Source organism: Alosa sapidissima, chromosome 10 (assembly GCF_018492685.1).
Source record: "Alosa sapidissima isolate fAloSap1 chromosome 10, fAloSap1.pri, whole genome shotgun sequence".
Lineage (NCBI taxonomy): Eukaryota > Metazoa > Chordata > Actinopteri > Clupeiformes > Clupeidae > Alosa > Alosa sapidissima.
Window position 1 is genome coordinate 15816188 of NC_055966.1, and position 24654 is coordinate 15840841.

General features: G+C 40.4%; 1 protein-coding gene across 20 annotated transcripts; it reads left to right on the forward strand.

Moving 5' to 3' along the window:
• The first annotated feature begins 367 nt into the window (after positions 1 to 367).
• On the forward strand, positions 368 to 19426 carry tcea3 (transcription elongation factor A (SII), 3). 20 transcript variants are annotated; one of them, XM_042106981.1, is made up of 25 exons: positions 368 to 617; positions 1415 to 1477; positions 1592 to 1697; positions 1798 to 1906; positions 2170 to 2337; positions 2421 to 2564; positions 2931 to 3014; positions 3182 to 3268; positions 3453 to 3521; positions 3893 to 3976; positions 4488 to 4565; positions 4777 to 4854; positions 5125 to 5214; positions 5817 to 5882; positions 13408 to 13467; positions 13729 to 13794; positions 14043 to 14111; positions 14207 to 14269; positions 14506 to 14583; positions 15671 to 15831; positions 16109 to 16165; positions 16370 to 16524; positions 17159 to 17305; positions 17584 to 17655; positions 18043 to 19426. In XM_042106981.1, the coding sequence occupies exons 1-25, from the start codon at positions 537 to 539 to the stop codon at positions 18049 to 18051; spliced, it is 2244 nt and encodes a 747-aa protein (XP_041962915.1). In that variant the 5' UTR covers positions 368 to 536; the 3' UTR covers positions 18052 to 19426. The 20 variants fall into 20 exon arrangements, with proteins under 20 accessions (XP_041962915.1, XP_041962916.1, XP_041962917.1 ...); XM_042106982.1 differs by lacking the exon at positions 13408 to 13467 and having other exon boundaries at positions 369 to 617; XM_042106983.1 differs by lacking the exon at positions 5817 to 5882 and having other exon boundaries at positions 369 to 617.
• Positions 19427 to 24654: the final 5228 nt, after the last annotated feature.

Here is a 24654-nt window from a genome sequence, read left to right on the forward strand (position 1 = left end):
AAGCATTTCACAATCTCATTATAATTTCTGATCTGCATAACCTGCCTCTAATATATATATATAAAAAATATTTGTATTATTACATTATTTAATAATTTAAGGACAAGACGCAATAACACAAGTATTTCGTACATAGAATAGCCTAGGCTACATACCAGACCGCAGTAAGAGCAATGTACTCTAGATCCAATTTCATACACAGGATATAAGTAGGCTATCACAGAAATGTTGAAATAATATATCGTATTAAAGCCTGGATAGGCAATCGATAAAATCTATAGTTTATATTTAAGTACAGTCATATGGCGGGTACTTTGCCATGGGTAGCCTACTTTGACCAGATGGTTGAAAAGATCCGACTGTCCTCTTTGCGTGTCGCTGCCGAGGGTCCGCCCCCTGGCTCGAAGCACGGTGCAGGCACAAACAGCGTGGGATCAATACTTCGTACATTTCGTGTTTTTCCTTGTTTTAATGTCGATAACTTCAAGTAAAATTAACTTATATACACATTTTCCATTATATCCAACGCCTCATACATGCCACCAATTATGGCTCGAGAGGAGGACTTAGTTCGGATTGCCAAAAAACTGGACAAGATGGTGTCTAGAAATAACACGGTGAGAAGTTTATTTGGGAGCGCATGTTGTAGCGCACGCTGTGTTGTCTTCTGTGTAGAAGTGTTTAGGGATTCCGTGACCTTTAATGATAGCTAATATTCTTCTGCAAAACTCTCGCAAATTGGTGGTGTTCAGAAATGCAACTCTGACAAGCTCGTGAATCTGTCAAATACATTAGTGAGGTAAACCAGGCTGTTGTTGCTGTGCGCAGTAGAAGGCTACGAGGCTCAAATACTCAACAGGTGTTCGGAAGGCAGGGGATTGTTCAGATTTGGCTTAGAGCTTGATTGTGCTTCTGTTGAGAAAGCCAATGCGAAATCCGACTATAATCTTCATATGTTTGAAGCTTGTTATATGAAGATTCATTTTGATGAGACCTACTTCTGAAACATTTAAGCGGCACAAGGTCGTGTGGGCGGCGCTTAGAATACTACTGTCAACATGCCAGCTGTCAAACGAAGCCATTAATATTTTCAAGCAGATTTGACGCAGTGAAAGTCCACAACACACATTGTACGACTTAGGCCTACTACAGTTCGTGTATAAGGATACGCCGATTGCCATTAACCTACTATTACCTACTACTTGATAATAAATAGACCAAGTTAAATTACTTTCATGTGATAGTCAAGCTACAGTATGGCGGGAACTAAGTGAATCGCGCTGCCAAACACGTTATTTTGTTATTGTTCGACCTTGGTGTCCATTATTTAAAGTTAGGCTAAAATTTATTTTCTGACTGAATAAACTGTCTCGACGGGAAGGGATACTGAAACGTAGGCTACTTCTCTCTACAGGATGGAGCCTTGGACCTGCTTAAAGAGCTACAAAACTTCAACATGACCCTGAAACTGTTGCAGGTACAGCCGTCATATAGGCTACTTTTTTAGAGAACAGGGTAGGCCTAGCCTATTCCTACAGGTACTTTACTCAGTTCAACCACATTAAGCATTCGTGTATGTTTCTCTGTCAAGGAAACACGAATTGGCATGTCTGTGAATGGAATCAGGAAGCATTGTACTGATGAGGAAGTCATTGCACTTGCAAAAATCCTCATCAAGAACTGGAAGAGGCTTCTAGGTAAAGTTTTGCAAAGTAATTAGAGAGTAACACACTGAAGAATATTTCCTGGTCACAGCATTGTCCCCCCCAATTTAATACCTGCCTCTAACCATTTTAGAATCTGCCCAGAATGAAAAGGCTGAAAAGTCAGAGTCAATAAAAAATGGAACAGAGGCCAGCAAACCACCAGGAAGCCCTATCAGGAGCTCATCCGAGGAAGAGCCCGGGTAAGTTCCCCAACATACTGTATACATACAGTACATACATACTCTGCCCCAAAGCTAACCTCTCGCCTTGATAGCCAAGGTGAGTCAGGGCAACTGATAACTGAAGTGAAACTGAAAGCTATTTAGTGGGAAGCTATGTCATGTGACAGAGACAAAATAAAAGTCAACACACCCTTTGGGAAGGCAGTTCATTCAGACATGTGAAGATACACACACACACACACACACACACACACACACAAACCTCTGTGTCTCATGGGTAGCCATAGGAGGCCTAACGCAGACCTGAAGCCAGATTCAGACTTGCTGAAGAAGCACATTGACAGGAATAAGAAGGACAAACATGAGGACGAGCAGCAGAAACCCAAACGACTGTCAGTCGATGACGGCAAAGCGCGACCTCCAGAGGCGCCCAAGAAGGAAGCAGAAAGGTGAGAGACGCCAATGGGCCGAGAGCTCTGGTGTAGTGGCTACTAAGTCGAGCGCTCAGGGACTCACTCTCTCCTCTGTGCAGAAAGGACGTCTTGAAAAATGGCGTTCTTCACGCCGTGCGTCCTCTTCTGCCCACTCCTACTCCGGCCAACGCCTCGGTGCGTCCTCCTCTGTCCACTCCGCCTCCTCCACCCCAAAACAGACGTCTAGAGATGATGAGAGAGAGGTCAGGATGGTTGTCAGTGGCAATACTGTGTGTGTGTGTGTGTGTGTCACGCATGTCACTCAGTGTGTAGATTACTATGATGCCTTGTTGAAGATGACATCAGTCAATTTGACAGTGGTGTGTGGCTAACATCAACCGCGGTTACGTGTCTGAAAAACAGGCTATGTGATGAAAGTAACATCTTTTTGTACTGCTTGGATTGGCTGGTGGTGTGTAATGGCTTTTGCTCAGCATGCAGTTGGATGAAGTGAAAAGCCTTTCACCCTGATAGACCTGCAGACTGCTGAGTGTAATGGCATGGAGTCATTTTCCTGCTGCAGCACAATCCTGAATGGGAATTAATCAACTGTATTCTCTTCCGTTCAGCAAAACACTCATGGATGAACTGTTTCCACCACCGCCTCCGATCCATATTCCCAGACGGCCGTCAGCTGAGTCAAGGAGAGAGAGGTCAGGGGTGAAGGCATGGTTTGGTGTGGCTGCATGGGGTGATGAGGAACGTTGGATGATTGAGAACTTCTGGGTTACGACTGTAACCTTGGCTCCCTAAGCAGGGGACCAGATCTAGCACTTGAATTTGATTTTGAAGTTGTGCACTTAACATTTTTCCTGCTCAGGAAAACTCTGAATGAGACCACATCATCATCTACACCAAATCATCTCCAGCCTCTCAGAAGACCGTCTGTAGATATGAAGAAGGACAGGTCAGAGTCAGACCCGACAAGCGTGTTTCTGTATGCATGTTTGATAACCAGAATTGTTGGATATGCTATAGATGTGTAGGCCTATATCTTGTTTCATTCATTCATTCATTCATTCATTCAATCAATCATTCATCCTTCTTATGACTACTTTCATTCATTCTTTCATTTATGTATCGATGGTTAGGCGTGACAATGGAAACTCACTCCACCCCACTCCAGCCCGACGACCTTCTGTGGAGGTTAAGAAGGAGAGGTCAGACAGCCAGACTGTATGCTTGCTTGGGCCATGTAACACCATAGGCCATACTGAGTTGCTTGTGTAGAGGTCCTCTTCAGGAATTATTTACTGATTCATCTTCTGCACTTACTGTAGTGGAGATTGTGATGAGATTGTGTGAGATCGGTTGCTTGCTATCCCTGAAAAATCTCTCATTCTGGTGATTTGAGCTGAAAGTGTAACACCACCGTTATATCTGATGGAAACGCAGGGTGTTTGCTTGATTGACTTTCCTTAGCTTCGCTGGGCCTAAAACAAGGATTATCGCTTCGCTCGGTCATACATCTGTGTAATTTGCTTCAGAGACAGTGGTGGTGTCCCTTTAAGTGTTTGTTATGTTTACGTAGGAAAAAAGAGCACAATCCATCCTCTCTTCGTCAGCACTCTCCCCCTCCTTTCAAGCGCCCTACAACAGAGATGAAGAAGGACAGGTTAGGCCATTGCATGCTCGTGTGCGTGTGTGTGTGTGTGTGTGTGTGTGTGTGTGTGTGTGTGTGTAGATATTGAAGAGTGAAAGCAGTCACATCCTAAATTATGCTTTTTGGTATGAACTGCTAGCCTTTTTTTTATTTGTCGGTGGCATGCACAAACATTCACAATAAAGATACTTGACTTTCTCATGTCTTGGTCTATCGTTAAGTAAAAGGCATGCTGTCAGAAAGGTAAATAGATAAGGATAAGGACATATCATTATCTGCTTACCATAGGTAACAACATTGCTCTAGTTTTTTTCCCCATATTATTATTGCTGACCGCTGATACAGTTACAGTTTTGCCTTCCTGATTTTTAGCAATTTCTGATAAATCTGATTAATTTATCTGATTAATCTGATTAAGTTATTTCACTTTGTCTGGTCTCTTTCCTGCATTGTGCATACCTTATGCTCTTTTGCCTGAGGTGTAGAGTGTGTCTGTTTGTGTCCCCGATTGTGATTTGTTTAGAAAAGAACCGCCGGACCCCAATGCTCCTTTGGCCCCTCTTCCTTTCCACCTGCACCCTCCAGCGGTGAAAAAAGACAGGTCAGGACTCCAGAGTGTGAGTGTGTGTGTGTGTGTGTGTGTGTGGCTCATCTTATACAGCAGAGTCGGTTCATTGGAGGATGCACAGATTCAGGGTTCAATCTCAGCGCATCACCGCACTCTTGGTAGATTAGTTGGTTGGCAAGTAAACATGCTCTACATGCCTAATTGTTTTATTTGGTCCATGGAACTGTCTTTATTGTTTGTTCAGAAAAGAACCACCAGACCCCAACGCACCCCTGGCCCCTCTGCCCCTCCACCTGCACCCTCCTCCAATGAAGAAAGTGAGGTTAGGCCACTTATGGACTGTCTGTCTGACCACACATGTGTCCACTGTAGAGCTAGAGGCATGCTATAGTGTAACGTTACTTGATTTGGGGTATTGTACTGTTTGCAAGTTAAGTCATTTCGGGTTTTGTTGTACCTCACGTGGAAAGATTTTCTACATCTTCTTGACTTTCAGCTTTAAAACAGAGTGATTCCTTACTTCCTTTTTTTGTGTGGCATTACTGCATGAGTGGCAAAAGTTTGCATCTTTCCTTATCGCTTTTGTGTTCAGAAAAGAACCCGACCTGGACGTTCCTCTTCCTCCCCTTCCTCTTCCCCTCCATCCTACAAAGCACCAGGTGGAGGACGTTAAGAAAGACAGGTCAGGGATTGGTCTGGACAGAAGCTCTCTTGCTTGCTCTCCACACCTATTAAAAGTATTAACAATACCTAGCATTGCATGGCTAGGCTTTCAGGAGGTATCTTAGGGGCAGCCGTGTCCTACTGGTTAGCACTTCGGACCTGTATCCGGAGGGTTGCCGGTTCGAACCCCGACCAGTAGGCACGGCTGAAGTGCCCTTGAGCAAGGCACCTAACCCCTCACTGCTCCCCGAGCGCCACTGTTGATGCAGGCAGCTCACTGCGCCGGGATTAGTGTGTGCTTCATCTCACTGTATTTACACTGTGTGCTGTGTGTGTCACTAATTCACGGATTGGGATAAATGCAGAGATCAAATTTCCCACACGGGATCAAAAGAGTATATATACTATACTATATTGTTGTGTTATCAATATTGGTCTGAACTGGAGCTCTATACCACTGCATAGACCATGTTCATACTTAAGAGTCTTACTTGTAGTGCCTACATTGCATGGCTTTTCATAGCAAAGACTTCACTTACACCAGCCTTACACTTCCCACTCTTCAGCCTTTCCAGCATCATATTTTCAATGGCTGCTTCTCTTCCTAACTGATTATTCCAGAAAAGACTCGACAGACTCCAAGCACCATGCTCAGAAACAGTCATCTGGTCACTCAAAGAAAGACAGGTGGGGGTGTGAATGTATTTGCAGGTTGCTCTTGCATGAACCTCATTTAACATGGCAGTTGACACAGGATGTGTGTGTGTGTGTGTGTGTGTGTGTGTGTATGTGTGCATGTGTTCCTTCCATTACTGTATGTGGTTTTGCTGAGTAGCATAACCTGATTTAGTGATTTTAACTGCAAAATAATGTGCACCAGTAGTTTCAGATCCCGTCCTAGGTCTGCCTCAGTAGCCGAGCCATGTGTAGAGGAAGTGAAGTTGTTCTGTTATGTCTGCATACACCGATCAGCCATAACATTATGACCACTGATATGACGGTCTCATGATCATCACGTGGAGGGCCGGTATAGGTGTGCGTCGCTTACATGGGAAAAACATGACACCAGGATGCACTATGGGTAGACGGCAAGCCAACAAGGCACTGTGATGCTTTGGGCAATGTTCTGCTGGGAAAACTTGGGTCCTGCCATTCATATGGATGTTACTTTGGCACGTACCACCTACCTAAGCATTGTTGCAGATCATGAACACCCTTTCATGGAAACAGTATTCCCTGATGGCAGTGGCCTCTTTCTGCAGGATAATGCACCCTGCCTCAAAGCAAAAATGGTTCAGGAATGGTTTTAGGAACACAACAAGTTCAAGGTGATGACTTGGCCTCCAACTTCTCCAGATCTCAATCCATCCAATCGAGCATCTGTTGGATGTACTGGACAAACAGGTCTGATTCATGGAGGCCCCACCTTGCAACTTACAGGGTTTAAAGGATCTACTGCTAACGTCTTGGTGCCAGATACCACAGCACACCTTCAGAGGTCTAGTGGAGTCCATGCCTCGACTGGTCATGGGCTGTTTTGGTGGCAAAAGGGTGACCTACACAATATTAGGCAGGTGGTTATAATGTTATGGCTGATCGATGTAAATCCTTATATACATGTACATGTGTTTATATGTACAGGATGACAGGGAACTTCATAGACAGATTTGATGGACATTGTTTATACCTCAACAGTCAGCACACAGCTATTATTCCACAACATGACTTTGTTTGTTGTTTGATGACCAGTCATGCACATGTTCCAGCTGATTTGGTCTTGTGTTTCTTTTAGTGGTTAAGGGCACTTACTGCATTTTCCCCCTTTATCGGGGCAAATGTAACCACATGCAAAAGTGTGCAGATTAGGGACTGCACTGTACTGTAGCATGCACAGAAATATTGCTCATCACTTTTCACATCTCTGTCCCTTTGTTGTTGTTTTTCTACAAAAAAACTCAAACTGCTTTTATACATTACTACAGTAGAGAGAGTGCAATTGAGATTTGCAATTGAGGTGCACACTAAATCTTAAAGGAGAAACATAGATCTCTGTTTCTCGAGGTCACCGAGTAGCCTACTGTCGGTACGAGAAAAAAACAAACAACGGTTTTACCTAGTGCACGTTGCTTCAGCCAACAGCTAAAGTAGCCAGGCATCTACAGAGCTACCCTCTGGGGGCATGAACATGGGGGCTCCCCACTTCATCTTCCCGTAGACCAGTGTTAAATTGTGGTCCAACTCCGCTAGATAACCCTAGTGGTCCGCGAGCAAATGTGATGAAAAAATAGTTGTTTTTGTTGTCGTTTTAGGGCTGTCAAAAAAGGTGTTAGCAATTACAAATAAAACTAGAAATGCAATTCCCAAGGAATTACCAGTGCATGAAAATGCAAAAAATATGATGTAGAATATCATACAGAGTAAAAACAAATAATGCATATATAGTTTCAATAGTGTTGCTAGGGTACATATGTTGGTTGTTATGCCAAATTAAGTGGTTGCTATGCTGGTTACTTGGGTAATCCTGTTGGTTGCTATGGTGGTTGCTAGGTTGACATTGTGGTGGTCGCTTTGTATTTGTATTTGACATGGTTGCTAGGCTGTTGCTAGGGTATCTGACATGGTTGATAGGCTGTTGCTAGGTTACTTGTGGTGGTTGCTATGCTGGTTGCTAGGTTAGACTCATTGGTTGCTATGTTGGTTGCTAGGTTGCATAGGCGTGCATACATAGACACTAGGTGGTGCTAAAGCACTAGGAAGTTTGCCCTTTATCAACGAAAATGCCCTTTTTGAAACTTGTTTTTTTTTTTTTTAAATTATTAATATTATTAAGATTTTACTGAGGTCGGTTTTGAAATGATCTTTTGAAAACCTGAGCCATTAAAAACGACTGAAACAATGCCCCGAAATGAGCCACCTCCTTGCGCACACCCGACCAGCCTAGCTCTCTTCCTTTGTCACGTGAACTCGCGCGGTCGCGTGCAGGGCACGCCAGATGCGCAGCACCATAGCAGTTCAGTAAGCGTCTTCAGATAGCGGGCATGGTCGCGGACAGGCTGCTTCTCCCATGCCCCATCAGCCAGGTAACATACAGATCAAGCAAAATCTTACAGTTTGCCCTCTAAGCCCACATGTAATAATTTTGTTGTGCAGTAAAATGTCTCATTCAGCACCAAACAAGCATTTTTGCCGACTGGTCACCTGATAAACTAGTTAGATGAAGCTAGATAAAGTTTTACGCTGTAGCCCAAATCAATGACAGATAACATGACGACCACATACAAATAATTTCGGTAGATTTTGCAAATTTATGTGTTAATAAGAACGTTTTCTGTTGTATATGTTTTGTTAGGCAACATGTATTAACACATTAATTTGTGACAGAAGAAACGGGAAGTTCCCCATTACCTGTGAAAAATGCCCATCTGCATTCATGTAATGACAACAGTCAGTAGCCCACTATAACTCCTTCTCGTACTGTTTGGTCTCTTTATTGTCTTACAGATCAAGTAAAATCGTACAGTTTGCCCGCTAAGCCCAACGTGTAATCATTTACGCTGTAGCCCAAGTCAATGACAGATAACGTGAGGACGACTACATAGGCTACAAATAATTTCGGTAGTTTGCAATTGCAAATCTATGTGTTAAGACGAACGTTTTCTGTTGTATAGGTTTTGTTAGGCAACATAAATTAACACATTTTGGTCTCTTTATTATCTTAATTGTATATTGATTTACTAATTGCAGCACAAGTCAAATTTCATTCAACATGTGCGTGTAATTTTTTTTTATAAGTGTTCCACGTGCGCTAAAAAGTGCCCCCCCCCTCCTGAGCACCTGCCCCCCAAAATGTCTGTGCACGCCACTGCTAGGTTGTTACAGTGGAAGTGGTTGCTAGGCTGTTGCTAGGGTATTTGACATGGTTGCTAGGCTGTTGCTAGGGTAGTTATGGTGGTTGTTATGCTGTTGCTAGGGTACTTCTGGTGGTTGCTATGCTGGTTGCTAGGTTAAACTCATTGGTTGCTATATTGGTTGCTAGGTTGTAACTGTGGAAGTGGTTGCTAGGGTATTTGACATGGTTACTAGGCCGTTGCTATGGTACTTGAGGTGGTTGCTAGGCTGTTGCTAGGTTAGTTGTGGTGGTTGCTATGCTGGTTGCTAGGTTAAAGTCATTGGTTGCTATATTGGTTGCTAGGTTGTAACTGTGGAAGTGGTTGCTACGCTGTTGCCTGGGTATTTGAGATGGTTGCTAGGCTGTTGCTAGGATATTTGACATGGTTGCTATGCTGTTGCTAGGGTACTTGAGGTGGTTGCTAGGCTGTTGCTAGATTAGTTGTGGTGGTTGCTATGCTGGTTGCTAGGTTAAACTCATTGGTTGCTAGGTTGTAACTGTGTAAGTGGTTGCTAGGCTGTTGCTAGGGTATTTGACGTGGTTGTTATATTGGTTGCTAGGTAGATGAGGTTTAATAGTTGGAATGACTGAACAGTTAAATAGGTGGATAGTTTAAATCAGTGTTTTTCAACCACTGTGCCTGGGCACATTAGTGTGCTGTAAGAGATCATCAGGTGTGCTGCAGAACATTACCCAAATGTCACTTACTGGTCCAGAAAAGCAACTGTTGCATCAAAGAATTTATAACCACATGCTCTCATTGATTGTATGATTGCACTATTTGTGGTATGCAGGCATTGTACAACGGGGCTACATATCCAGTATTCACAGAATCATCACATATCCAGTTCATAACAGCAATTCAATTATAGATATAGTCACCTACAAGTGAAACATGAGGGCGCTTGTTTTATTGAGCAGGTCTTGCATAGAAGCCATAATAAGGCCATGTCTGTGTATTATTTGAAATTTTAGGCAAATTTTATGGTATGTTTATTTTTTCTTCACACAGGATGTTAGTGTGCCGTGGGACATTTTAAGTGTCAAAAGTGTGCCGTGGCACAAAAAAGGTTGAAAAACACTGGTTTAAATGGTTAAATTATTTGCGAGGTAGATGAGGTTTAATATAGTTGGAATGCCTGAACAGTTAAATTAGTGGATAGTTTAAATGGTTAAATTATTTGCTAGGTAGATGAGGTTTAATATAGTTGGAATGACTGAACAGTTAAATAGGCTAGGTGGATAGTTTAAATGGTTAAATTATTTGCGAGGTAGATGAGGTTTAATATAGTTGGAATGATTGAACAGTTAAATAGGTGGATAGTTTAAATGGTTAACTTATTTGCTTGGTAGATGAGGTTTAATATTGTTGGAATGACTGAACAGTTAAATAGATGGATAGTTTAAATGGTTAAATTATTTGCTAGGTAGATGAGGTTTAATATAGTTGGAATGACTGAACTAGGTAGATGAGGTTTAATATAGTTGGAATGACTGAACAGTTAAATAGGTGGATAGTTTAAAAGGTTAAATTATTTGCTAGGTAGATGAGGTATAATATAGTTGGAATGACTGAACTAGGTAGATGAGGTTTAATATAGTTGGAATGACTGAACAGTTAAATAGGTGGATAGTTTAAAAGGTTTAATTATTTGCGAGGTAGGCCTAGATGAGGTTTAATATAGTTGGAATGACTGAACAGTTAAATAGGTGGATAGTTTAAAAGGTTAAATTATTTGCTAGGTAGATGAGGTATAATATAGTTGGAATGACTGAACTAGGTAGATGAGGTTTAATATAGTTGGAATGACTGAACAGTTAAATAGGTGGATAGTTTAAAAGGTTTAATTATTTGCGAGGTAGGCCTAGATGAGGTTTAATATAGTTGGAATGACTGAACAGTTAAATAGGTGGATAGTTTAAATGGTTAAATGATTTGCTAGGTAAATGAGGTTTAATATAGTTGGAATGACTGAACAGTTAAATAGGTGGATAGTTAAATGGTTAAATTATGTTGTGGACAGAGGAAACAGTTGAACAAGATGTGAGAATGACACTGTATGCTTAAAGCCTGAGAAACTGACAGTTGATGCAGGTGGCCGGAACACCTGGCCTAGGATTCTAGCCCGATTGTGATAAAATCAGCCAATGTTAAGTCTATGGGGAAATTTTGAGTAGTTTTTAATTAATAGTTTAAAAAGTATAAAAGTTACAAAGTTGAAAAGTACAAAGCACCCATGTCCTAAGTAAGACCTACGTAACAAAGTTTGAATTAAGTTTCTATGTTAAATGGTTGAAGCTGCATTAAATGCGTTAGAAGAAAAATAATAAGAAGAAGAAAAGTTGGAAGAACAGTACAGTGCATTTTCATGCACTGTTCTTCCTAGGCAACAACTTATTTTTCTCTTGAACAGTTTAACTTAGAAACTTCGTTCAAACTTTGTAACGTAGGTCTTTAAACAGACCAGGTTGCTATGACTTTTCAACTTTAAAACTTTTATACTTTTTAAACTATTAAAGAAAAACTTTTTAAAAATCCCCATAGACTTAACATTGCCGATTGTGACATCATAATACGGCCATTAAGCAATTAGAATCCTATGCCAGGTGTTCAGGCCACCTGCAGACTCAGGCTTTAAGCATACAATCTGGGTAAATTAAGACTACACATCCTATCCAACTGTTTCCTCTGCCCAAAACTGTTTCAAAATAAAAGTCCCCACTACAATAATTCACTGTTAAACAATTTAACCCTTTAAACTACTGAACTTTTTAACTGTTCAGCCATTGTAATTGTCACTTGTCATCAACTATGACTCCTACCCACTGTAGCTAGTTAGCATTGTTAGCATAGTTAGCATGTTAGCATTTTTAGCAAAACTACTAGAAAACATTAGCCAAGTTAGCTAAGTAGCATGGTTAGCATGTTAGCATTGCTAGCATAGTTAACATTTTTTGCAAAACTGCTAGAAAACATTAGCCAAGGTAGCTAAGTAGCATGGTTAGCATAGTTAGCATGTTAGCATTGCTAGCATAGTTAGCATTTTTAGCAAAACTGCTAGAAAACATTAGCTAAGTAGCATGGTTAGCATTCTTAGCATAGTTAACATTTTTAGCGAAACTGTTAGAAAACATTAGTTTATATTTAGCATAACTGTTAGCAAACATTAGAGCCATTCCAACTTTTTAGTTATCGTCAAATATCTACCTATACACAGCCATTAAACTATTTGAATATTAACATTCATTAAACTTTCAGTCTGTCAACAACTTTTAAACTATTTACATTCAACTTTTAAACAGTCTACTCTTAAACTGTCATTAGACTATCTATCTATTAAACTAGCTGTCTATCAACAACTTTTAAACTATACATTCAACTTTTAAACGGTCTACTTTTAAACTACGACTAAACATCTATCTATTAAACTAGCTGTCTATCAACAACTTTTAAACTATTTACATTCAACTTTTAAACGGTCTACTTTTAAACTATCAACTTTTATTAAGCTATGCAACCACCATGTCTATCCTAGCATCACCATAGTAACCATCTCTGTATTATCTATTTTAACTATACATGATATTTTACATCACAACTTTTGCATTTTCATGCACTGGTAATTCCTCGGAATTGCATTTGTAGTTAACACAATTGTTGTGGTTACTCCGCTATTGAGATTAATCTGCTGTATCCTCTGTATTGAGATACATTCTAAGGATTGGATGGTGACCAGGGTATGAAAATAAACTAGAAGTTCTCATACACATGTTAGTGTCATTCCTGACATCCTAGAATGAAGTTAAGAAGGCGAAAAAAACATTTAGTTTGTAATTCAGTAATTAAAATAAAGATGACACATATTGTTAACTCATCTTGTTCCATGTGCCCTTTTTTGAATTTTAGCCCCTGCCCCTCAAAAAGTCTCTGCACGGCCCTGTAGAACAGCACTGCACGCTGACTTTGCACATGAATGGAGCTGTGTCCATCTGTTGGAGTTTGCTTGAGAGCAGGCTTCAGAATTGATGAGTTAGCATTGTTAGCATTTTTAGCGAAACTGCTAGAAAACATTAGCTAAGTTAGCTAGGTAACATTGTTAGTATGTTAGCATTGCTAGCATAGTTAGCATTTTTTGCAAAACTGCTAGAAAACATTAGCCAAGTTAGCTAAGTAGCATGGTTAGCATGGTTAGCATGTTAACATTGTTAACCCTGTAGAACAGCACTGCACGCTGACTTTGCACATGAATGGAGCTGTGTCCATCTGTTGTAGTTTGCTTGAGAGCAGGCTTCAGAATTGATGAGTTTATGTTCCCTTCATAGAAAAGACTCGGGGGACAATAAACCTCACAAAAAGCCCACTGTGGAAATCAAAAAAGACAGGTTGGGTGTTTCTCTGGTGTGACCACTAACAGTGTGGCTGTAGCCTAGTTCACAGAATACAAATGACAGCGTTGTGCTTATTTGCTGATGCAGCCAATTAACTATTACATTTTTGCCCTTGAAATGTGGAGGGTTAGCTGTATTTTGCTTTTACTTGCATATACAAATAGAAATATGCAAACTATTTTTAATAATGCATGGAAACCACATGGTCTTTCAGCAAAATGGTTTTCCCGCAAAAGTTCTTCTGAATTTTTCCAGGAAAGACTCAACAGATTCCAAACACCAGTCCTCTAAAAGGCCGAGCCTGGATGGAAAAAAAGAAAGGTTGGCATGGAAACAGCCATCTTGTGGAGAGTCTGTGCTTAGTGGCTAGTATTATCTGGAGGAAAAAACACAAAACATGTCTCATTACACTTTACTTCCACTTGGGATAGATAAAGTATCTATCTACCTACCCACCTAACTACCTACCTAACTTCCTTATTGTCACTGATGTAACCTGTTCATACTATTTACTGATACATGGTCTTCACACCAGCTGAGTTTAGATATTATTTTATCTTTATTTGCAGGAGGGAGTCCTCTGAAGCTAAATCAGGTCATCATGTGAAACGACAGCTGAGCGACTCCAAACCTGAAAGGTAAACACTGCATCCCTGGGTACAGTTATATGTATATATATCCAGTTGGTGCTTTGTCATGAGAAATTAATCCATGGATATTTCTTTCTCTTCAGGAGAGACTCTACCAGCACAAAATCTGGAGGTTCACCATCGGCTAAGAAACACACAGGAGAGAGGCAAGTAAAACTAGTGTTAAGAAAAGCTATTCATTTTCTTGTCTGAAAGGTTTTGTAGTTGTTTTGGCACACAACAATACAGTTTCTTAATTTATTCTCATTTCAAGCTTTTGTTCTGTCTTTTAGCATTGGGAAATAAACTGTGTAGAAGTTAAATATTTCTGAGCTAGTTCATTGTAGCTGTAATGTGAATCCTAGTTGTGCACATGTGAACCAGAACTCGTCTCTTTTAACAGGAGGGAGTCACATGGCTCCAAGTTGGGTCATCTCGGAACATTACAGAGGAAAGCTTCCACTGATAGCTTGGATGGACGGTGAGGAAAAACATTCCAATTTACGTTTACACACTCTCTCTATATTTGTCTATCCCATGAGAAAACATTTTTATTATATTATATATTTAATTATATTTTATTTTACCTTATTGATTATAGCACAGTGTAAACTATTTCTATAAATAAACATCCCACAGTTTAGGGCCCCTAATTTGTAAAACTGGTTATAACTGGCTGGTTATAGATACCAACTCAAGTTGAATTGTGCGAGCATGCACGAGCACCATAATCCTCCCATTGTAGTCCCACAATATTCCATAAATGGTCAGTGCTAAATGGTTCACGAATAGGCTAACATTTATAACAAGTATTCTATTGGATAATTGTTGACAGGAAAGATGGAGATGGAGACATCATGTCAGTTTGGAGAAGGAAGTCAAAGTTTGCAGAGAGGGAGAAAGTCTAAAACATGACAAGTGCACCTACGTGAAAAAGTACTGAATGAAATAGTTGAAATGTATTAAATGCACTTAATAAAAAGTATGGTTTTGCCATAAGTTTGGCAAAATAAGGTGCAAAGTATCAAACTTTCTAAACTTCAACAAATATTGATATAGCGATGGGCATATTATTTGACATTCGTTGGATTTTCTGATTGCCTCGAGAGAAAAAAATCTTACAGTTATAGTGAACAGTAGCTGATCAGCGTTATATATAGGCTTTCCTTAATAGCAATCAGTGCAAGGGAGGTTGCGGGAGGCTTCTCAATCAGCGTGATTGACAATACAAAAGGGTCAGGTGGTTTAGTGAAAACATTGGATGCAGTTTAGTGTAGGCATATTAGCTATAGCCTATTATACATACCGTATAGGCTACGATATGTGAATGAATGATAACTTTCCACAGAGGTATGAAATATGATATTTTTTATTTAATCTGTTAAGTATTGCACTTAATTTTGTGATCTCCTCATCAGATGTTGTTGATTTACGTGTCTAAAAAATGTTGCGTAAGCTTTGTACATAGCAGCCTTTATTAATGGAGCCCCAGATTCACAGTCACACAACAAACCCAGGACAGGAGTCCATGAATCATTGATTTTGTACTTGTTCTTTCTGATGAATAGAAAAGGGAAACCGGACACCCCTAAAAGTCCCACTACACCCACGAGCCCCATGTCACCATCCTTCAACTCCCCAGGAGGCCCGCTGTCCCCACGGCTGCTCACAGGGGACTCCGTCCGGGACAAGTGCATCGAGATGCTGGCAGCTGCCTTACGCACGGATGGTAGGGCAAAGCTTTGTAATTTCGGACAGAATTCTTTTGTCCAAGTGACTAACAAGTTAATTGGAAGGCAAGATTCTGTACATGTAAAATCTAATGGGCAATTGTGCCCTTGTGAAGGTTCTTAACCCCGAGTTGCTCAGGGGACAAGGGCACTTGTAATATAATTGTCATGTAAGTCGCTTTGGATAAAAGTGTCTGTAAACGAATACATGTACCAAATGCTGCACTTTGCCGCTGATCTGTCACTGATGGCTGTGCTTCTCTCTTATCCAATCAGATGACTATAAAGACTATGGAACTAACTGTGATTCCGTGGCTGCAGAAATCGAAGACCATATCCTTCTGCTGAAGTCTAAAGTCAAGATCACACGCATGAACATTAACTTTCGAGTTTTCCTCTGTATAACTTGTAACTTTAATTTTACAAACATCCTTTGGATCAGCAATGTGAACTAGGATATTACAAACATTGAACTTTTCTGTGATAATGTTAACATTACAATGTTGATGCATTAGAGAACCTTGACCCCAGTCATACATGTCTATAAGGAGTTTAGGGCCACGGATATGAAATATAAGAACAGGGTGCGTAGCCGCATCAGTAACCTGAAGGATCCGAAGAACCCCAACCTGCGCAAGAATGTTCTGGCAGGTTCCATCGAGCTGATTCGATTTGCCACCATGACTGCTGAGGTAACTGACAATTCAAATCAGCTCATGTAGATAAGTTCATTAAAGTATGCAGATGGGTATGAGACGTTACTCGAGTGGGAAGCAGATGACACTTCTGCAAGTAATAAAAGTCAAAGTCAAAGTTCCTTTATTGCCCCCAAAGGGAAATTAGTTTGCAGCTGAGGTCATATAAAAGACAGACAGACAAAAGACACAAAATAACACCTAACCAACACGCAAACAACAACAGGACAGGGCAGCATGCCATCAGATGTGTGTAATTCCGAGATGAAATTATGTAAAGTACCTCATAATATGATTTGAACAATTGCTTTGAGCCCTCAAATGTACAGTACAATACTTGCACAGATGCCTTGCTGCAGTCTCTGACTGGTCATGGAACAGACTCTTGAGCCCCCTCTAGTGGGACTAGGCTAGCGGCTTAGAGAATGACCAGTTTGTGCTACAACCCCAGGGTTGCAAACTCCTATGACCAATACATCTCACGACCAAAAACAATACTGTTTTGGTCAGTCTTTGTCAATCTCACGCCGGGCCAGCTTGGAAAAGCCAACCCTCTCCTTTTTTATTGACACAGTATGTCCAGCCCTCTCCTTTTTTATTGACACAGTATGTCCTTATTTCTGTCTTTCAGGAGATGGCCAGCGATGAGCTGAAGGAGCTGAGGAACACCCTGACCCAGGAGGCCATCCGTGAACACCAGATGGCCAAGACCAGCGGCACCACCACTGACCTGCTCCAGTGTGGCAAGTGCAAAAAGAAGAACTGCACCTACAACCAGGTATTCCACATGAAACTGCATCTACAACTATGTACAACACCTGTCCACTATGCCCTATCCTGGTTGTCTTGTGCAGTTTAACAGCAGTTAGGCACTGAAGCCCAGTAACTGGTACAACACACATGGTACTGTACAACTTGCTTGGTCTTTGTAGAGCGTTCTTAACTTTTTGAAAATACAGTATTAGAAACGCTGTTTCATTGCTCTCCTATACAGTCTCGTTTTTGGTCATTTGTTTTTCCTGTGGAAGGCCTGATGATAAAACATGCTCTCTGCAGGTCCAGACACGCAGTGCTGATGAGCCCATGACCACCTTTGTGCTGTGCAACGAGTGCGGAAACCGCTGGAAGGTAACGTAGACAAGACATGCAGTCAACATCCACAACAGTCAGAAAGGTTCCAGGGGCTCTGGGTAGACAGACTTTTGTGTGTTTAGATTATTTATTTATTTGTTTGTTTGTTTGTTTGTTTGTTTATTTGTTTGGCTGACACTTTTATCCAAAGCTGATGCGCTGATGCACAATTTAGCTGATGCGCACGACACAGTTCATATTAACACAAAAAATATAAAGTCGATCAAAAAAGGTCTTTCCAGATAGGCCTCCCTCTACTGTAGTCTCTTACAACAACAAAAATGCTGCAAAATATGAAGTTTTGACATTCATAGACTAGAGATATTATCACATTTGTAGCTGCTCATTGTCTCATGTTGAAATATTTGATTTGAAACATTTCAGTTTTGCTGATTGATTGCGGATTGGACAGCTCCCAAGAGCCCAGTGAAGAGCCCCTTCTTAAAGAAGAGAGGACCTGCATCAGTTAAAAAGTCTTTTGCCATATCACCTACTGTATGCTTGATATTTGTAGGCTACATGACATTTTGAGATTCTTCATTTATTACATATCGTTTTAATGGTGATGATCACATTTTTACATTCAGGGGAAGTTGTGTAACTTTCTAAATTGCTTGATTTGATAATTTATCTTTCATGAAGTTGGGTTGATTTTAAGTGTATTTTTCAATGTCAAGAGGATAAATAAGAGTTAAATATTGGGGAAATTGTGATCAGTTTAAGTGAAGGCCAGTGGCCTATACTTTAACTACTGCATGAAACAGAATCAATTAGATACCTTACAGTTTAAAAATATACCCACCCATAGAGGAAAAACAGATTCTGGTTACCATAGTAACTGATCCCATTTATCTTAATGCCATATCATTTGTAACACACCATTAATTTCATGCCCCCCCCCCCCCCCCCCCCCACACACACACACACACACAGAAGGGTAGAGGAGACAAAATATAAAATCCACATCTTTGTGCTGTTGTCTTGTACCATCAGCTGAGCTACACAAAAAGTACCACAAAAACAAACAGATCACCCTAATATTTTAGAGCCAATTGCAGTGAACTAGTCATTATGGTAACCAGAATGTAGTCTCCTCTTGGGTGAAGGCTGTGGGATGGTGATCAGTATCTGTGGGTGCAGGCAGGAAAGAGAGAAAAGCAATGTCTACTCAGACAAACCATTTTACCCCATGGAGTAGATGTAGCGGCATTCTATAGACATTGGTCCTAACAACACGTTTGTACACCATTTTAACATGTGTTGACAGTTTTCATCTGACTGTACAATTAGATTTTATATGACTTAATTTCATACTCATTTTTGGTTAAGAACCGGTGCACATTACCATTGGTATTGATTTATAAGGTATTTAGGGGACATATTCTTCAGGTGCACATAGACTAGTACATGCAAACTCACTGGCAGCTTTACCTAGTGCTTAAAGATGAACAAGACTGATGAGGATTAGACAAGCAGGAAGGCTTGCAGCAGAACAGAATGCTTTTTGGAATAAACTGGGTTGACAACCAATGAACCAACCACTGTAACCATTTGTATATAGGCCAGATCAAAATGAAAATGATCCTACCTACAGTGACTTGTTCCATGTTCTTGGAATCAGATAATTTCAATGTGCTCATAACAATTTGTGTGTATTTCTCTCTGTATTAAGAAATTACAATGCAGAACATGTCTTTAGAAATGGGTTAAAAATATATGTAGCAGCTATTTCCTCCTATTTCTAATAAACAGAACATTCATTTTAAAACACTATGAAGTTCATGTTCATGTACACACACACACACACATCATAAAGATTATTTCTGTCACTCACAACGTGACATGAACAACAATGACGACATAGACCCGGAGAGATGGAAGTTAAGTCAAGGAGCGTTAAACAAACAAGTGGTCGAAGCTTTGGTCGAAGTGGAAGAAAATAGTGGAAGAAAACAACAGTCTGTGGACGGACAAGGAGATTAAGGGCCCATTTTCCGACCTGGCACACAACGTTTATTTATTATCTTGCACGTCTCTTTTTTTGAACAATGCGCCAAGGGGTGTGGCAATTAACAACCTAAGGAGGGGTCTGGCGTTGTCTAAAAATCGCTATCATACACTAAAACGCATTATGCTACTGACCAAGAGAAACCTGGTCAGAAGTCCATGGCGAGTTGTTTTTATGTTATTGTAAAGGCACATTATCAACAGTGACATGGGCAGGTGCACAACACACCATGCTTCTTTCATCCATGAACGCACACCAGCGCACATCCATGCAAAACATGACAAATTTCATTATTATTACATTTATTTGAATAAAGATATTACGAAATACATCTCACAATGAGTAGTTATTCCCCATCATTTGCAAATTGGTAATGATGGAGAGGCAAATATGAAGCACAGCTGAAGATGCACTAACGAGATGTAAGCAACTCCTCTGCAGGATAAATGTCATTCAAACATTCTTGGGGTATGTGTTGCTTTTTCCAGGCTATGTTTTCGATGGTAACCTATTGTCAGTCAATTAGTGAAAGTAATTAACTGTGTATGAGGTACTTGAGCTTGGTTGGTTACTTCGTCCTCAACATAATGTCAGCGGTGTGGATGTATTTCATCATTCAAACAAGATATAGATCTACGTTGAATCTGTGCAACCCAAAATCCTCTTGTGAATGATCCTTCGTTTAACCTAAGCTCAGCCTACTTAGTGTGAATTGCTTCTTGTGCTGGTGTGTCTGCACTTTACCACACTAGTTGGAGAAACAAATAAACAAACTCTTTGGTGGGACCACTCAATAGATAAGTAGTTCTAAGTTGTATTTGGTCTAGTCATTATAAGTTATCAAGACTTTCGGGGCTAACCTTTGGGCCTTCACTTATTGCAGCAGGTTGTGTGCAACAGAATAGACAGACACAAGATACAGTCAGAGCTCTGCTTAAAAGTCAGAGAGCAAACCAGTTGCTGCAGCATGAACTGGTAGGCTGGGAATAAATGACCTGATAGGAATGAAGCTGCGAACCTCCTTAAGTGCTTAAGTACTTCCATAAGTGGTTTTAAATACATCTTTCAACCAGTAGATGGTGGTATTGATTCTTTTTTGATATGTGTAATTTTTGACTGAGCAAATTACTGTAAATGCTTCTCACAAAGCCTTTAGTCATTTTAAGTATGAGCAACATACTTGTTATCCACCATGTATTGTCCAGCTTGTTGGGATAAGGCAAGAGGGACACCTAAGGAAGAAAGACCTAGGGTTGCCACTCTCCTTGACACAAGAGGGTTGAAAGCAAAGGATACTGTTAAAAATGTTGGTGTATTAATTTACAGCAATCTAAATTTCAACAGCCAGATGAAAGCGATAACTAAATCAGCTTTTTACCACCTCAAAAATATTGCCAAACTTAGAGGGCTGATGTCAAAACATGATTTAGAAAAACTCATTCATGCATTTATCTCCAGCAGGGTTTATTATCGCAATGGGCTTTTTTCACAGGCCTTCCTAAAAAGACTATCAAACAGCTTCAGGTGATACAAAATGCAGCACCTAGGGTTTTTTTTTAGGGTTTACCCAGGATTCCTTGATTGTATATCTCTGGCATTGCTGCTTTACTTAACCCTGAAAGCTAGAGTGCTTTCCAGCTGCCAGATTATCACACGTTATACATTATTCACAGATATCACACATTATATGAGGAGAGGGTCAAAGACGTCTGTCGGATCAATAAAGTGCATCTGGTTTATGCCTCACCGATGATTAGAGAGGGGATTTCTAGAGAGCATGGATTTCTACAGAGTGTGGCCCCTTACTGCAGGCAACTTCTGAAAAGCCATTTACTGCAGAAGGACCTGATTCATGCTACATCTTTTTTTAAAAGTACAGTCCACGATTCTGGCTGAAGGTTGTTGACATTTAAGCCATTTGAGGTCAAATTTAACCTATCCTTTGTACTCCTGAGGCAACAGACAGGATGAAAATAGTAAATGGCTTGTCCTGAAGATCACACATTGTATAGATATCTAGAGAACTGTGAGGAGAAATTAAATGAGTTTGACAAAAAGTGCATGGATTTGAATCTCCATTTTGTATCTTTAAGACATGTTGTACCTTTAAGATATTTAAGATTTTAGTGCTGTCTGATCAGATTTTGAAGTTGGATGCCGACAAACCAAGCCTTTTCAGGATGCACACAGTGGATTGATCTGTCTGTTTTGTTCTTTGAAAGGTGCAATCAAAGCACACACATTTTCCGTGGTATGCTCTTCACACATCCAGGTTTGAGACACAGGTGCAGTATTTAAAGCACATCTCTGCAGTGCTCGCAGATGCATGCTGGCCTCTGACGTCTTGTTCCATAATGGCCCCGACAGTGGTTTTCCACCACACAGCGCTGGGCTCCTCCCTAAAGCCACAAGAGAGCCTAGATCAGGTGTCTCAAACTCCCGGCCCGCGACCTACCGGTATGTTAAAATAATAATGTAATCCGGCCCTTGAGGGTATTTTTAATTTCGACAAACCACGATACTGATTAAAATAGACAATAGATCCAAGTACGGTGACAAATCTCATTTGTACTCTCCTCCACTATTTGCTAGACATCCAGAGCTTGATTCAAACCCAAAATCGCTGCACAAAGTGTTCAGGAAATACTTGTAGGCTATTACACGCGATAAACACGAATACGTGCATTTTAATGACGCGGAAGCGATGCAGGCCATAGTTTTGCACAAATTGAAGCAGAAATAGGCCTACACAAAACGTTCACGTGTGATGAAGTCTTGGGTAGGCTTGGGTATTCACCTATTCTGATTCTGAAGGAGAATATCCTTTTGGAGATTATCGTCTATTGACAGTGATAGTCACGGTGCGTCTGTGAATGGAGGTGCGTTGCGTGTAGCCTATACGACAGTGTCCACTAGCATACCGTGCTTATTTCGATCCTCTGCCCAACATAGCTTGCAGGTTGCAGTGGTAATAGTAATGATAGTGTCCGTAATGGACGTGGTACAGACAGCAGGGGTAGTAGAAATAGGGCTCTGAAGAACTACAAAGTCACCCGCGATAGGAACTGATTTGACCAGGATACTTTATTGTAGGCCTTGTGGTTATAGGCTAGTAATAGTTTACTATTGTTGGTACATCTTAGGTGTTTTCCTGTTAATTTGTTATGTGGGTAATATGACAAAATAGAAAGTAAACCTGCTCAAATATGTTCATCCAGTATTTACTGAAAGGTGCATCATTTGAGGTACTTGCCATCCAGTGGCAAATTAGATGGGTAAATGTACCCCCTTCATAAACTTGTGTTTATATTCAACGATTTTTACATTTACAGTAGGACTTTATCTCTGATCACTTTCAAGCCATGGCCTTTTGAAATATTTATATAAAAATCCAAATGGTGTTGCTTTCTTAACCCTGATGCCTAGTTTGCCAGGTTTAAAAAAGTTATGAGAGGAAAATATTTTTATTTGGTGTGAAACACAGACATAGGCCTACCTGTTTTTATGCTTTTTTGTTTGTTTTTATCATTTGTATTAATATTTATTTTATCATTATTTTATTTATAAGCTAAGGTTGCTAGCACAGGTGTCTAAGACTTTTTTCTGTTTGTAGTTGTGTTTGAAAATACAGTATTTGAAAAAAAAAAACCCATTGCATTTTAGGAAATAACCATTCTTTTTTTGTATTATTCTTTAACACTGACGTGGCCCTCCAATCAGATGACATTGGCAGAAGTGGCCCCAGCTCATTTGAGTTTGAGACCCCTGGCCTAGATGCAGCTTCATAGTCTTCTCTATCATGAGATAATGAAAGACAATGATCTGTAACAGATCTGCGTGTCGGGGAGTTCTTTGCCCCTCGCCCTCCTCCATTAATTCCGTATTAACGTGACACCTCGCGGCCGTTAACCCTTTACATGATGCATGCATTTCATTTAAATTGTCTCTTTTATATGCTCTGGTTAACATATAATATTCCTAGAGGCCTGCACGCAGCATCCAAACTAAAGCTTAGCTTTGTTGTCTAGGGTATCATTTAGCTTAAGCATTAGTCCACAAACGTAACGTAATGCAAAACCCCAATACGCTAACCTACGTTACGTGGCCCTATATGTGATGTAAAGACGTGGAAGTAGAACCTATGTGTAAATGCAATGTGTGCGTGTCAGCTTTGGCAGAGCTCCAGTGAGGTTACTTACCTGTGGCTCTCACTGACCCCAGTGAGGCTCTCACCTCATAGCCCAAGCACTGTTTCTGTTGAGATGTTCAGTTTTGTGGTGTGGTGGTTTAAATTCCCAACAAAATCCAAAACTCAAGTTTGAATGCTCACGTGCAAACGCTCTCAAAGGGGAAACGCAGGCCGCCAACTTTCTCAAAGGCCTCCAAACTAATTGTGAGCCCAGGACTCAGGACAGGCAGTGACATCACTGAAGCCCCACCTGTAAGTCAGTGCTTGTCCTACCATGTGACTCTAAACTATCCTAACAAAACTAAACAAAGCTGATTTGTGTAATAACAATGATTTGTTTATTACACTGATTTGTGTAATAACAATGTAATAAATGAATTCACCAGGTTAGTGTGCACCAACAGAAAAATGGATTTTTATCTCTCCTATATTGCATATTTGAATCATAATAATGATCTGTTAAGAGAAGCCAACCTACAGTACATGTAGTTTGATCCTTCATTGATGTGACATCTATAGACCCCTAAATATTTGTATTTATTTATGAAATGTCAATTAAATGACCACAAAAACTGTGGCTGTAACCACATTTGGGGGCTCTAATAATCTATTAAACAAAATATTTCAGGCGTCTTTTCAGGCGTGATACATTGACAGAACATCAAGGTTAAAACGTATGCAAGTCGTGAAAACATTTTCTACAAAACTATGCTGTGCTGTATTATGTTGACATACATCTGGAAAAGGTTGAGTAGAGTCTACTGAACAGCACTGTACATAGCCTTGATTAATCACTGAT

Bases quoted from the DNA above. Each gene is read 5' to 3' on its own strand.
- tcea3 (XM_042106981.1), top strand. From the start codon at position 537: ATGCCACCAATTATGGCTCGAGAGGAGGACTTAGTTCGGATTGCCAAA. The intron at 3,015-3,181 runs GTCAGGGGTGAA...TTTCCTGCTCAG, and splicing joins GCTGAGTCAAGGAGAGAGAG to GAAAACTCTGAATGAGACCA. The intron at 16,525-17,158 runs GTAACTGACAAT...TCTGTCTTTCAG, and splicing joins TTGCCACCATGACTGCTGAG to GAGATGGCCAGCGATGAGCT.